We start from the raw sequence: 13,088 nt of genomic DNA, 5'->3' as shown, positions 1-13,088 counted from the left end.
TATGAAATTTGGCATGTCGTAATATTTTGCCAAAAATAGCTCTCATGTGAAATTTGAACTCTCTAACTCTAAAAATACCAAAGTTATACCATTTCCGATCAATCAGTTATATGGCAGCTATAGGATATAGTCGGCCGATCCGGGCCGTTCCGACTTATATACTGCGTGCAAAGGAAAGAAGGGTGTGTGCAAAGTTTCAAGACGATAGCTTTAAAACTGAGAGACTAGTTTGCGTAGAAACAGACAGACGGACAGACGGACAGACGGACAGACGGACATGCTCATATCAACTCAGGAGGTGATCCTGATCAAGAATATATATACTTTATAGGGTCGGAGATGTCTCCTTCACTGCGTTGCACACTTTTGGACAAAATTATAATACCCTCTGCAAGGGTATAATAAAAACATTACACAAACTATAATCTTTAAAACCCGGATAAGCATCAAGCGCAGGGCAATAAACACTTGTAAACCTAATCATAATAATCCTAAGAACTTGTCAACCTTAGAATTAACCTCATAGAGTATAAGTAAGAAACTCTGTAACAAATCTGTGACAATAAAAATTAAAATTAAAATTAAAACTTTGGTATAAGTGGAAGTGAAGTGAATTTTGAAGTAATAATGCCGCCGAAAACCAGTGGAAAGGCAGCCAAGAAGGCTGGCAAAGCTCAGAAAAATATAACCAAGAACGATAAGAAGAAGAAGCGCAAGAGGAAGGAAAGCTATGCCATCTACATCTACAAGGTTCTGAAGCAGGTCCACCCTGACACTGGAATTTCGTCTAAAGCTATGAGTATAATGAACAGCTTCGTGAACGATATCTTTGAGCGTATTGCTGCTGAGGCATCGCGTCTGGCGCATTACAACAAGCGCTCGACCATCACCAGTCGGGAAATCCAAACGGCTGTTCGCCTTCTCCTGCCTGGAGAGTTGGCCAAGCACGCCGTCAGTGAAGGAACCAAGGCTGTCACCAAGTATACAAGCTCCAAGTAGATTTCTCGCTTGATGGGCAGAATGATCGAAAAAAGGCCCTTTTCAGGGCCACAACATTATTTCATCAAAGACACCCATTTTTCAATAAAAGTAAATAAATTAATTGTTTGAAATCGTTTTTGTAAGAAACTGAAATTTAATTTATGTTGTTTTAGTATTAATATACTATATTATAAATAGAAAATTCGCGATCGCTATTTTAAATCCAATTAGGATGGATGAAATTTATATTTATACTGTATTAACATTTATATAATATTTTGAATCCAATTAGGATTAAGATACTCTTCTAAAATGTCAAGCTAAGCAAAATTGATATTTTTTCTCTTTAAAAAATGTATTGTAGCCCTGAAAAGGGCTTGTTTAATGTAATTTTAGATATCGAAATCTAAAATTGCGATTGCGAAACTGTACAAATATAATGCACATTATCACAATTTATTTTTTCGCTGCCGTGGTCTTAGCTTTCGGCTTCTTTGCGGTAGTAGGAGCTGGTGCTTTCTTTACCGTCTTCTTGGGCTTAGCGGATGCAGCTGGTTTAGCCTTTGGGGCTTTAGCTGCCTTTGGTTTCGCCGATGATGGCTTCACTTTTGTTGCTACTGTTTTAGCCTTAACGGTACCAGACTTCTTAGCGTCCTTTGCCTTGGCCTTCTCGGTTTTCTTCTTTTCAGCTGTCTTCTTGGTAGCTTGTTTTGCCAAAAATAGCACTCATGTCAAATTTGAACTCTCTAACTCTAAAAACACCAAAGTTATACCATTTCCGATCAATCAGTTATATGGCAGCTATAGGATCATAACCGGGCCGTTCCGACTTATATACTGCTTGCAAAGGAAAAAAGGGTGTGTGCAAAGTTTCAAGACGATAGCTTTAAAACTGAGAGACTAGTTCGCGTAGAAACAGACAGACGGACAGACGGACAGACAGACAGACGGACAGACGGACAGACGGACATGCTCATATCAACTCAGGAGGTGATCCTGATCAAGAATATATATACTTTATAGGGTCTGAGATGTCTCCTTCACTGCGTTGCACACTTTTGGACAAAATTATAATACCCTCTGCAAGGGTATAAAAAGCTTTGTGGTCCTGACAAGGACCGATTTTTGAGTTTAAATTTAAGGGCTGCCAATTGACAATTGTTCAATTTAAGCGCGCTCTCCACGGATACGACGGGCCATCTGGATGTCTTTGGGCATAATAGTAACACGCTTAGCATGGATGGCGCACAAATTGGTATCTTCAAACAGACCAACCAGATAGGCTTCGCTAGCTTCCTGCAAAGCCATCACAGCAGAGCTCTGGAAGCGCAAATCTGTCTTGAAATCCTGAGCTATTTCACGCACCAACCGCTGGAATGGCAGTTTACGGATCAACAGCTCAGTACTCTTCTGGTAGCGACGGATCTCACGGAGAGCCACAGTTCCGGGGCGATAGCGATGGGGCTTCTTTACTCCTCCGGTGGCTGGCGCACTTTTACGTGCGGCCTTTGTAGCCAGTTGTTTGCGTGGGGCCTTGCCACCAGTCGATTTACGAGCAGTCTGCTTTGTACGAGCCATTTCAATTTCCAAATTCACTGTTCTCTTCGCGCCTCTAATAACACAATAAACGTGCTGCCCGTTTCGCTACCTCTTTATATACCAGAAACGCCGAGGGTTGAAAAGAGGGAGATAGAACGACATGCCATTTCGTCTATTGGGTTTACGAAGAGCGGGAAAAGCATATCGCTCCGAACTCTTCGAATTCTCGTTGAATCGGTATAAAGAGCGGTGGCTCCTTCCGCGTTAAGTTAGCCATACTAAATGACAAGTGCAATGTTTTCAGGTTTGGGTATTTACATTTGCCAATAAGAGTTAGAGCGAGAGCGAGCGTTAGAAATACCGTTAGACTTTGATTCTTAGAATTGAAAGGGTTGTGGTAACAAGTGTATATAAGAAGCGCTTTTTGGTAGTGTTGTGTAAATACTGCTCTTTTAGGTGAACATGTTCACTTGTTCTTTTTTTTCAAAAGAGTCAACTCACTCATATTGCTCACTTGCTCACTGTTCATTGCTCAGTTGCTCATTTGCTCACTGTTCATTGCTCAGTTGCTCATTGCTCAGTGAATTACCAAGCCAATGATTATGATTAGATTATGTTTCATAATTAATTTTCAAACTTACCGATATTTTTACATTTTAATTTGTGGCAAAACTTTTGCTCCCTTCATTGGGCATTTAAAAATAGTAAAACGAAATCCTTCATGGATAATTGAATTCCATCCATAATATTCCATTTTCGGTTTAAATTCTGTACTTATTGAATGAGAACAAAATGTGCAAAAAAGAGTAACTAAGCACAAATGAACAAGGGAGCAAGTGAACAAGTGAACAAAAATGAACAAGTGAACTAAAATGAGCAAAAATGAGCAAGTGAACAAAAATGAGCAAGTGAACAAAAATGAGCAAGTGAACAAAAAAGAACAAAAAGGAAGGAACCAGTTCGCTCACTCAGTTGAGTGAACAACTCTTTTTTGTTCACTCACTCATGAGCAACCCAACACTACTTTTTGGGTGGTCGTCGTCACTTGATCCTGACAATTGGTCACAGTTGGACGATCCGACCCTAAAAACTCTAAAGTGGTGAAAAAGTTAAAAAATAGTGAAAAAGTGGAAAAATCAAAAAGTAGTGGAAAAGTAACAATCAATAAAAACAGTGGAAAAAGTCCCAAAATAGACCAAAAATTAAAAATAATAAAAACAACAATATTGAAACAATAAAAAGTGCAAAAAAATTTATAAAAACAACAACAATAAATCCAACAAATCAACGAGTAAAAGAGACAAAAGATAAAGAAGACAAGGAAGGCGTGAAGGCGTAGTGAAGGAGTCGAAGGAGAAAGGAGAAAGGAGAAGGAGACGGAGACGGCACTATTGTTAGGCAAAAGGTAGGGTCCTATATATACATATATAGGTATAGATAATTACCACCACCACCACCACCAAAATTGGTGGCATCCTGAATAACAACAACAACACACCGGTGAGCGAACATCCAAGTGTTCCTAAATAATAACCAACTAAATTTCAACACAAAAAAAAGTGATAATAATTAATAATAATAAGCCATTCCCCTTCACTCATACGCACACACACACACACACACTATTACGTTAGCTTTGAATTTTTAAATTTTAAGCGCGTTCTCAGTGTCCCTGTTGTTGTTGTGGCGGTGCACGCGCGTGTGTGTATATAAAGAATAGTGAAGAAGAGCGGATTGTGCAACAACAAAAAGCAAAGAGATCAAAAACTTAAATTTTCTAAAAAAAAAAAAACATATCTATAAATAGTTGTTGATTTACTTTTACTAAAATAATTTAATATATACTAATACTATTTAACTAAGAATCAATAAGAATAACCAACGAAAGGAAGAAGAAGAAGAAGACGAAGAAGAAGAAAGGATTTTTGTTTAGAGAGAGAATAAAAAGCTGAATTAGAACATTTGTATAATTTTGCAAATGAAATTAAATTCAAATCAAATCAAATCCCACCCCTTAATAATATTGCGCATTCTATTGGACTGTACACATATACGTGTATGTATATGTGCATGCGCATGTAGATTATGTTGCGCATATTCATTTATGCACATCATATCTCCCTCTGCCAGCACAATCGACACCAAATTTATACACCAAATTTTTTTTATATAAATTATAAATTTATACAAATTATTATTATTATAATATATATATATTTTCTCTCTTTACTTGAATATATATATTTTTCTTCATATTTATACCCTTGCAGAGGGTATTATAATTTTGTCCAAAAGTGTGCAACGCAGTGAAGGAGACATCTCCGACCCTATAAAGTATATATATTCTTGATCAGGATCACCTCCTGAGTTGATATGGGCATGTCCGTCTGTCCGTCTGTCCGTCTGTCTGTCCGTTTCTACGCGAACTAGTCTCTCAGTTTTGAAGCTATCGTCTTGAAACTTTGCACACACCCTTCTTTCCTTTGCACGCAGTATATAAGTCGGAACGGCCCGGATCGGCCGACTATATCCTATAGCTGCCATATAACTGATTGATTGGAAATGGTATAACTTTGGTGTTTTTAGAGTTAGAGAGTTCAAATTTGACACGAGAGCTATCTTTGGCAAACTATTACGACGTGCCAAATTTCATAAGGATCGGCCGACTATATCCTATAGCTGCCATATAACTGAACGATCGGAAAAGACCCAACTTTCGTGTTTTTGAAGATAGAAAGCTGAAACTTAATACAGATTATATTTTTGGCCAGTTGATCCAACCTACCAAATTTCATTAGGATCGGCCGACTATATTCTATAGCTGCCATATAACTGAACGATCGGAAATGACCCAACTTTTGTGTTTTTGAAGATAGAAGTTTGGGACATTTTTAGGTTTGGTTTTTGTATTATAATAAATTGGGTTATATTCCCAATTATCCCATCATATTCTCATAAGGATCGGCCAACTATATCCGATGTTTGCGATATATATCCGGTTTTAACTGCAAGGGTATATCAACTTCGGCTCCGCCCGAAGTTAGCTTCTCTTTCTTGTTTTCTCTCATTTCATTTCTTTCTTGTATATATATATATATTTCTTATATTTCTTAAATTCTTCATAGAAAACTTTTTAAATTATATCACATCATGAGTAAAAATCATGCAAATAATAAAAATAATAAAAAAGGCAATCAGCCAAAAAATAAGAAACAACTACCCTTATCATTGACACCAGCATCGGTATTGTCTGCTAAACTTCAACATTATAAGGCAGCAGACATCCATGCCGTTGCTGACGTCAACGATAATGATGATGATAATAATAAAAATAATAGCAACAAAAATAATAATAAAAATACTAATACTAATACAAAAAATACAAAAAATAATAATAATAAAATTAAACCAACAACTATTGACAACGATAAAGATAATAATAATGATAGAAAATTTAAAATCTCATCAAATATAAATAATGATGATAATAATTATATCACTGATACCACCGCCACTACCACCAATAATAATGACACTGACATTGGCAACACTACCACCATCGCCATTGACGCCGTCATTGCCAATGACAATGCCACTCCTCCTACTATTACCACCATTACCACCCCTACTTCAATCTCAACCACTGCCATCAGCAACTTTGCTGCTATCAATGTTGTGGCTACTACTACCACCACCACCACCACTACTGATGTGGGCAACATTGATACTTCCGCCATATATGCTGCAACAACAATAAACACTGCTGCGGCCAATAACAATAACAATAATAATAACAACAATAATAATAACGACAACACTAGCATCGATAATAATAATGCTAATACTGTCATCATAACCGATATTTCTTATCCGAATATAATCAATATCGATGATATAATTGAGAAAAATTCAATTATCAATAATATTACTACTACTACTTCTGCCACTACTTTTACCACTTCTTTCACTTCCACTATTACAAACAATACCAACACCAAAACTAATTTTACAAACACAAATATTAACAATAATAATAATTATGTTAATCCATCAACATCAACACCATTATTATTACAACAACAAACACCAATTGATATTGTAAATAATCCAATTCAATATCAATATCTCATAATACAACAACATGATGAACAACAAAATCAACAAAATCAATTATTTTTATTGACCACAACATCTGCATCATCAAATATACCAACATCAGAATTAATAACAACATCATCAACAATAATGGCAACGACGACGACAACGGCTACGACAACGACAACGACGTCATCGGCAATGACAACGTTAATGGCACCACCATCCATGCCATTATCACGTTCACAGCCACCGTCACCGTCACCGTCACAGTCGCCGTCACCGTCATTGTCAATATCGACATCACCATCATTGGAACAATTATTAACATTGTCACCATCACCGCCGCCACAGCAATGGCAGCAACAATATATACAATATAAAAAACAGCAACTAGATCAACAGCAACAACAACATCGACAACAATGGTGTTATTATCAACAAAATCAACAAGAACAGCCACAATTGTTGCAACAGCAACAACAGCAGCAACAACAACAAATTTGGTGGCAACATCATCAAAATCAACAGCAACAGCAACAGCAACCGCTGCCGCTGTCGATGCCGATGCCACCACCACCCCCGCCACCACCACCATTGGCACCATTAACAACAGCAACAGCAACAATAACAAATCAACAACAACAAGCTAATCAGCTTATATTATCTCATCCCCAACACCAACCATCATTCATTTATATGAATGAACCAAATCATCCCCAACAACATATCATATCACAAATGCAACATCAACAACAACACCAGCAGCAGCAGCTGCAACAACAGCAGCAGCAGCAGCAGCATCATCATCAACGACAGCAGCAGCAGCAGCAGCAGCTGCGTCAACGACAGCAGCAGCAACAACAACAACAACAACTGCAAAATCATACAACACAAAATGATACTAATCCAAATGACAAGATTAATATTAAAAATAACAATAACAATACTAATATTAATAGCAATAAAAGAGATAGCATAAAAAGCATATTTTCACCAAACTCTTCAGTTTCCGATTCGGAAACAAATGAATATGATAATAATAATATTAAGAAGAAGCAAAAACAAAAACAAAAATCAGTTCATAATACAGAAACCAATGATATGGCTGCCCAATTAATGGACATATTGGATGTAGATCAATTGGGTGGCTTGCTCGATGAGCTGCACCAATTGAGAACTGAAAATACAATATTGAAAAGCCAATTAAATGAAAATGATAATAATGATAATATCAATAATGATAATATACATAAATCAATTATAACATCCAACATGCCCATTATTAGGAAACGTATACATAATAAATCAAATGATTCAGATGAGGACTTTCCTCAGTTAATAAAAAAATCAAAAATAAAAACGCCATCGTCACCGCCACCGTTGTTGCAACAATCGTCGTCGGCATTGGATCGTCACCAACATCGACATCAATCAATCGCCAAAAATTACTATCGTGATTTGGTGATGGATGATCCAAGGCACCTTATATACAACACATGCCAATAACCCTATTCCCCTGTAAATAGCCCCCTCCCCCACATTAATGTAAATACTCCCCCTAGCTGTAAGACATAAAAACTGAATCTAAACTGCCACCAGGTTTTTCTTTTTTCCCTCGCAATCTACTTCATAATAAACACTAGTCAACTGAACATCAACATGATATTAAAAATAAAAACATTACACAAACTATAATCTTTAAAACCCGGATAAGCAACAAGCGCAGGGCAATAAACACTTGTAAACCTAATCATAATAATCCTAAGAACTTGTCAACCTTAGAATTAACCTCATAGAGTATAAGTAAGAAACTCTGTAACAAATCTGTGACAATAAAAATTAAAATTAAAATTAAAACTTTGGTATAAGTGGAAGTGAAGTGAATTTTGAAGTAATAATGCCGCCGAAAACCAGTGGAAAGGCAGCCAAGAAGGCTGGCAAAGCTCAGAAAAATATAACCAAGAACGATAAGAAGAAGAAGCGCAAGAGGAAGGAAAGCTCTGCCATCTACATCTACAAGGTTCTGAAGCAGGTCCACCCAGACACTGGAATTTCGTCTAAAGCTATGAGTATAATGAACAGCTTCGTGAACGATATCTTTGAGCGTATTGCTGCTGAGGCATCGCGTCTGGCGCATTACAACAAGCGCTCGACCATCACCAGTCGGGAAATCCAAACGGCTGTTCGCCTTCTCCTGCCTGGAGAGTTGGCCAAGCACGCCGTCAGTGAAGGAACCAAGGCTGTCACCAAGTATACAAGCTCCAAGTAGATTTCTCGCTTGATGGGCAGAATGATCGAAAAAAGGCCCTTTTCAGGGCCACAACATTATTTCATCAAAGACACCCATTTTTCAATAAAAGTAAATAAATTAATTGTTCGAAATCGTTTTTGTAAGAAACTGAAATTTAATTTATGTTGTTTTAGTATTAATATACTATATTATATTCTGATAATAAATAGCCAATTCGCGATCGCTGTTTTAAATCCAATTAGGATGGATGGAATTTATATTTATACTGTATTAGCATTTATATAATATATTATATTCTTATATTAATACAATTTTCAAAATTACGATTGCTATTTTGAATCCAATTAGGATTAAGATACTCTTCTAAAATGTCAAGCTAAGCAAAATTGATATTTTTTCTCTTTAAAAAATGTATTGTAGCCCTGAAAAGGGCTTGTTTAATGTAATTTTAGATATCGAAATCTAAAATTGCGATTGCGAAACTGTACAAATATAATGCACATTATCACAATTTATTTTTTCGCTGCCGTGGTCTTAGCTTTTGGCTTCTTTGTGGTAGTAGGAGCTGGTGCTTTCTTTACCGTCTTCTTGGGCTTAGCGGATGCAGCTGGTTTAGCCTTTGGGGCTTTAGCTGCCTTTGGTTTCGCCGATGATGGCTTCACTTTTGTTGCTACTGTTTTAGCCTTAACGGTACCAGACTTCTTAGCGTCCTTTGCCTTGGCCTTCTCGGTTTTCTTCTTTTCAGCTGTCTTCTTGGTAGCCACGGCTTTTTTAGTTTTCGGCTTCTTGTCGGCAGCTCCCGCGGCCTTCTTAGTGGTGGCTCCGGTCTTCTTGGTCGATACCTTCTTGCTTTTAGTTTTTTTCTCAACAGAAGAAGGCTTCGGCTTGGGCTCCTTTTTGGCTGAAGCCGATAATTTAAAGGAACCAGAAGCACCCTTTCCCTTCGTCTGGATCAGCTTACCATTGGCCACAGCAGACTTCAGGTACTTCTTGATGAAAGGAGCCAGTTTCTGAGCATCGCACTTGTATGTGGCAGTGATGTACTTCTTGATTGCTAGAAGCGGGGAGCCCCCACACTCCTTCAAATTCTTAATTGAAGCGTCTACCATTTGTTGAGTTGGCGGATGCGATGGTGGTGCTGCGGTCTTCTTCGCTTTTGTGGCAGCAGATCAAGTTGCCTTTTTGGCTGCTACTTTCTTCTCAGCCGGCGCCGGTGGAGCTGCCACAGGAGACGCGGATGTAGCTACTGCTGAATCAGACATTCTTTAAATTTTTATTCACAAAAATAAACTTTTTTTATGCAAAAAATAGCCCGCATCCAAAGTCCCTTGTTCGGATGAGAATCGAGGAGGAGAGCAGTTTGACTATGTGTTTGGCACAGTTCATTTGTGTTACAAATGTTTTTTCAAAGGGTGTAATTGTTTTTCATTATTTTGTTCTTATGATAATAAAATTAATGTTTGTTTTAATTGCGTTTGAATCTTAAATATTCAAAATTTGAGATAAACCTTTCTCAGTTGCCGTATATAGATGCGATACTTTTTTTTGGGTACCCGAAAGTGCACGTTTATGTTAATATCTTAAATATTTTAATATCTAACAAGAAAGAGAAGCTAACTTCGGGCGGAGCCGAAGTTGATATACCCTTGCAGTTAAAACCGGATATATATCGCAAACATCGGATATAGTTGGCCGATCCTTATGAGAATATGATGGGATAATTGGGAATATAACCCAATTTATTATAATACAAAAACCAAACCTAAAAATGTCCCAAACTTCTATCTTCAAAAACACAAAAGTTGGGTCATTTCCGATCGTTCAGTTATATGGCAGCTATAGAATATAGTCGGCCGATCCTAATGAAATTTGGTAGGTTGGATCAACTGGCCAAAAATATAATCTGTATTAAGTTTCAGCTTTCTATCTTCAAAAACACGAAAGTTGGGTCTTTTCCGATCGTTCAGTTATATGGCAGCTATAGGATATAGTCGGCCGATCCTTATGAAATTTGGCACGTCGTAATAGTTTGCCAAAGATAGCTCTCGTGTCAAATTTGAACTCTCTAACTCTAAAAACACCAAAGTTATACCATTTCCGATCAATCAGTTATATGGCAGCTATAGGATATAGTCGGCCGATCCGGGCCGTTCCGACTTATATACTGCGTGCAAAGGAAAGAAGGGTGTGTGCAAAGTTTCAAGACGATAGCTTTAAAACTGAGAGACTAGTTCGCGTAGAAACAGACAGACGGACAGACAGACGGACAGACGGACAGACGGACATGCTCATATCAACTCAGGAGGTGATCCTGATCAAGAATATATATACTTTATAGGGTCGGAGATGTCTCCTTCACTGCGTTGCACACTTTTGACCAAAATTATAATACCCTCTGCAAGGGTATAAAAATATAAAATTGTTGTATTTTTTGTTCATTTACTACTGAAAGTCTTAAATTGAACTTTCAACTACCAGCTATGCAAAACGTAATTATATTTTTATGAAGTATTCATACTTAAATATAGCTTTTAAAATGACCCTTTCCTGGATAAAATATGAACTTTCATTTGACATTAAGAAACTGTTTTCGTACTAAAAATATTCTTTTTCTAAAATAATATAAATTAAAATGTTTAATATTTGAATAAATCTTATCTATTTCCCATTCTGCATATCTTACAAATTCTAAATTAATTTTCGTCTCAAAAATGGATTGTATATTTTCCACTGGTAGCTCGAAGGTATACGTTGAGGCTAGTAATTTATATTCTGAATGTGTTCATATAACCAATAAACTTTTCTTACTTAACTTTTAGTTACCATATTAAAACGCAAAAAATAAACTACAATTTGTTCTTGGGACTAATGAATTTCATTTGACAATATTGTTTAGGTGAGGGGCCGTCGTGCCGCTCAGCTGAAGAGCGCATCCGCGCTGAAGAGCGCACCCGCGCTAAAGAGCGCACCCGCGCTGAAGAGCGCATCCACACTCGCCCCTCTGTGCCCTCTCTCTCGCTCGTTGGTTGTCGTCGATCGTCTCTTTTTGTACTAGTTTTTAAGTCAATCTCATGTAAGCAGCCGAATAAAGCTGACCGCGTTATACCATCCGAAAGACGCCCCCGACTTCTTATTTCAACATTCTAATTTTTTCTGGAATCTTTTTGCGGAACCACGCCCCCTACACATTTTGGTCCTTCGAGCCGGATAATTACTGGATTTTCTTCTGCCAGCAGTTCTCGGCATTGTTCCGCCAAAAGATAAGTACATTTTTCCGTCCCCATCTCTCTGCCGGTCTTCAGCAGTGATCCGAACATTAAATTTCGTTCACACTGCTGCAAGATTGTTTTTCCCTCCGTGTCAACTCCAAGTCCGAGTTTTCCGACACAACGGCAGGTTGAGATTTTCTAATAATTTATAATAATCTTAAAATTCGGCAAATTTTTCTATCCGTCTCCGTTTTGTGTGCTGCCCATATTCCTCGCCGTTTTCGGCCTCTCCGTTATCCATTCGCTTGCCAACTGTCGAGGCATATGTGCATCCGCATACATACATACGCACATACATATTTTTTTGGTGCAATTAATCCGCGAAAAATTCGCAAGTGAACAGTGAAATTGTGTGGTGACAAAAAGAAGGCATAATTAATATTGGCCACCGGTGTGAATTTGTTCCGGAATTTCCAAATTCACCGAACAGTCTGCCGCTGTCGTAATATTTGTTTTTATCTTCCTCAATCAGTGTCATTTTTTACACCACATAACTTTTCTGTTCCCCCAATTATACAGTCCACTTATCAAAGCTCTACTGTGCCAACATATGCCCACATGCCCTTACATATATCCGTACCTGCATGCATGTCCATATATTTTCTGCCTTCAATTCCAGGAAATATATAACCGATAAAATTTAACATATACAGTCCACTTATCGAAGCTCTACTGTACCATCATATGCCCCACATGCCCTTGCCCTACTTGCATGCATGTCCATATAATTTCCAAATATTTTCTGCCTCCAATTTCAGGATCGAACTACCGAACTGAGCGGACGTGCTTTGTCCGAGCTCCGGGAAAACTTCACTTCGCTTATATTATCGCCAATATAAGCGAAAAGACACTGAAATACAATTTATTAAAAGCGACAGACAAGCTTTTTTTTTTATAACAGTTGTAATGTGCTAAACCAAAACTAGTGCATTGTTGAAAAAAAAAATACG

The 13,088-nt window shown here is 37.6% G+C and overlaps 4 protein-coding genes and 1 pseudogene across 4 annotated transcripts; 3 read left to right on the top strand and 2 right to left on the bottom strand.

Annotated features, from left to right (window-relative positions):
- The first annotated feature begins 627 nt into the window (after window positions 1-627).
- On the top strand, window positions 628-999 carry LOC122321226 (histone H2B). Its single transcript, XM_043210799.2, has one exon. The coding sequence runs from the start codon at window positions 628-630 to the stop codon at window positions 997-999; it is 372 nt and encodes a 123-aa protein (XP_043066734.1).
- A 1,105-nt stretch (window positions 1,000-2,104) lies between these two features.
- Window positions 2,105-2,584, bottom strand: LOC122321222 (histone H3-like). The gene has a single exon (XM_043210795.2). The coding sequence runs from the start codon at window positions 2,557-2,559 to the stop codon at window positions 2,149-2,151; it is 411 nt and encodes a 136-aa protein (XP_043066730.1). The 5' UTR covers window positions 2,560-2,584; the 3' UTR covers window positions 2,105-2,148.
- Window positions 2,585-6,049: 3,465 nt separating this feature from the next.
- Window positions 6,050-8,124, top strand: LOC138927163 (myb-like protein Q). Its single transcript, XM_070282681.1, has 3 exons — window positions 6,050-6,231; window positions 6,740-6,947; window positions 7,006-8,124. The coding sequence occupies exons 1-3, from the start codon at window positions 6,050-6,052 to the stop codon at window positions 8,122-8,124; spliced, it is 1,509 nt and encodes a 502-aa protein (XP_070138782.1).
- Window positions 8,125-8,515: 391 nt separating this feature from the next.
- Window positions 8,516-8,887, top strand: LOC122321227 (histone H2B-like). Its single transcript, XM_043210800.2, has one exon. The coding sequence runs from the start codon at window positions 8,516-8,518 to the stop codon at window positions 8,885-8,887; it is 372 nt and encodes a 123-aa protein (XP_043066735.1).
- A 407-nt stretch (window positions 8,888-9,294) lies between these two features.
- On the bottom strand, window positions 9,295-10,154 carry LOC122321217 (histone H1-like; annotated as a pseudogene).
- Between the last annotated feature and the right edge of the window lie 2,934 nt (window positions 10,155-13,088).

Source organism: Drosophila bipectinata, unplaced genomic scaffold (genome assembly GCF_030179905.1).
Source record: "Drosophila bipectinata strain 14024-0381.07 unplaced genomic scaffold, DbipHiC1v2 scaffold_176, whole genome shotgun sequence".
NCBI lineage: Eukaryota > Metazoa > Arthropoda > Insecta > Diptera > Drosophilidae > Drosophila > Drosophila bipectinata.
This window is presented reverse-complemented; position numbering and strand designations above follow the sequence as displayed.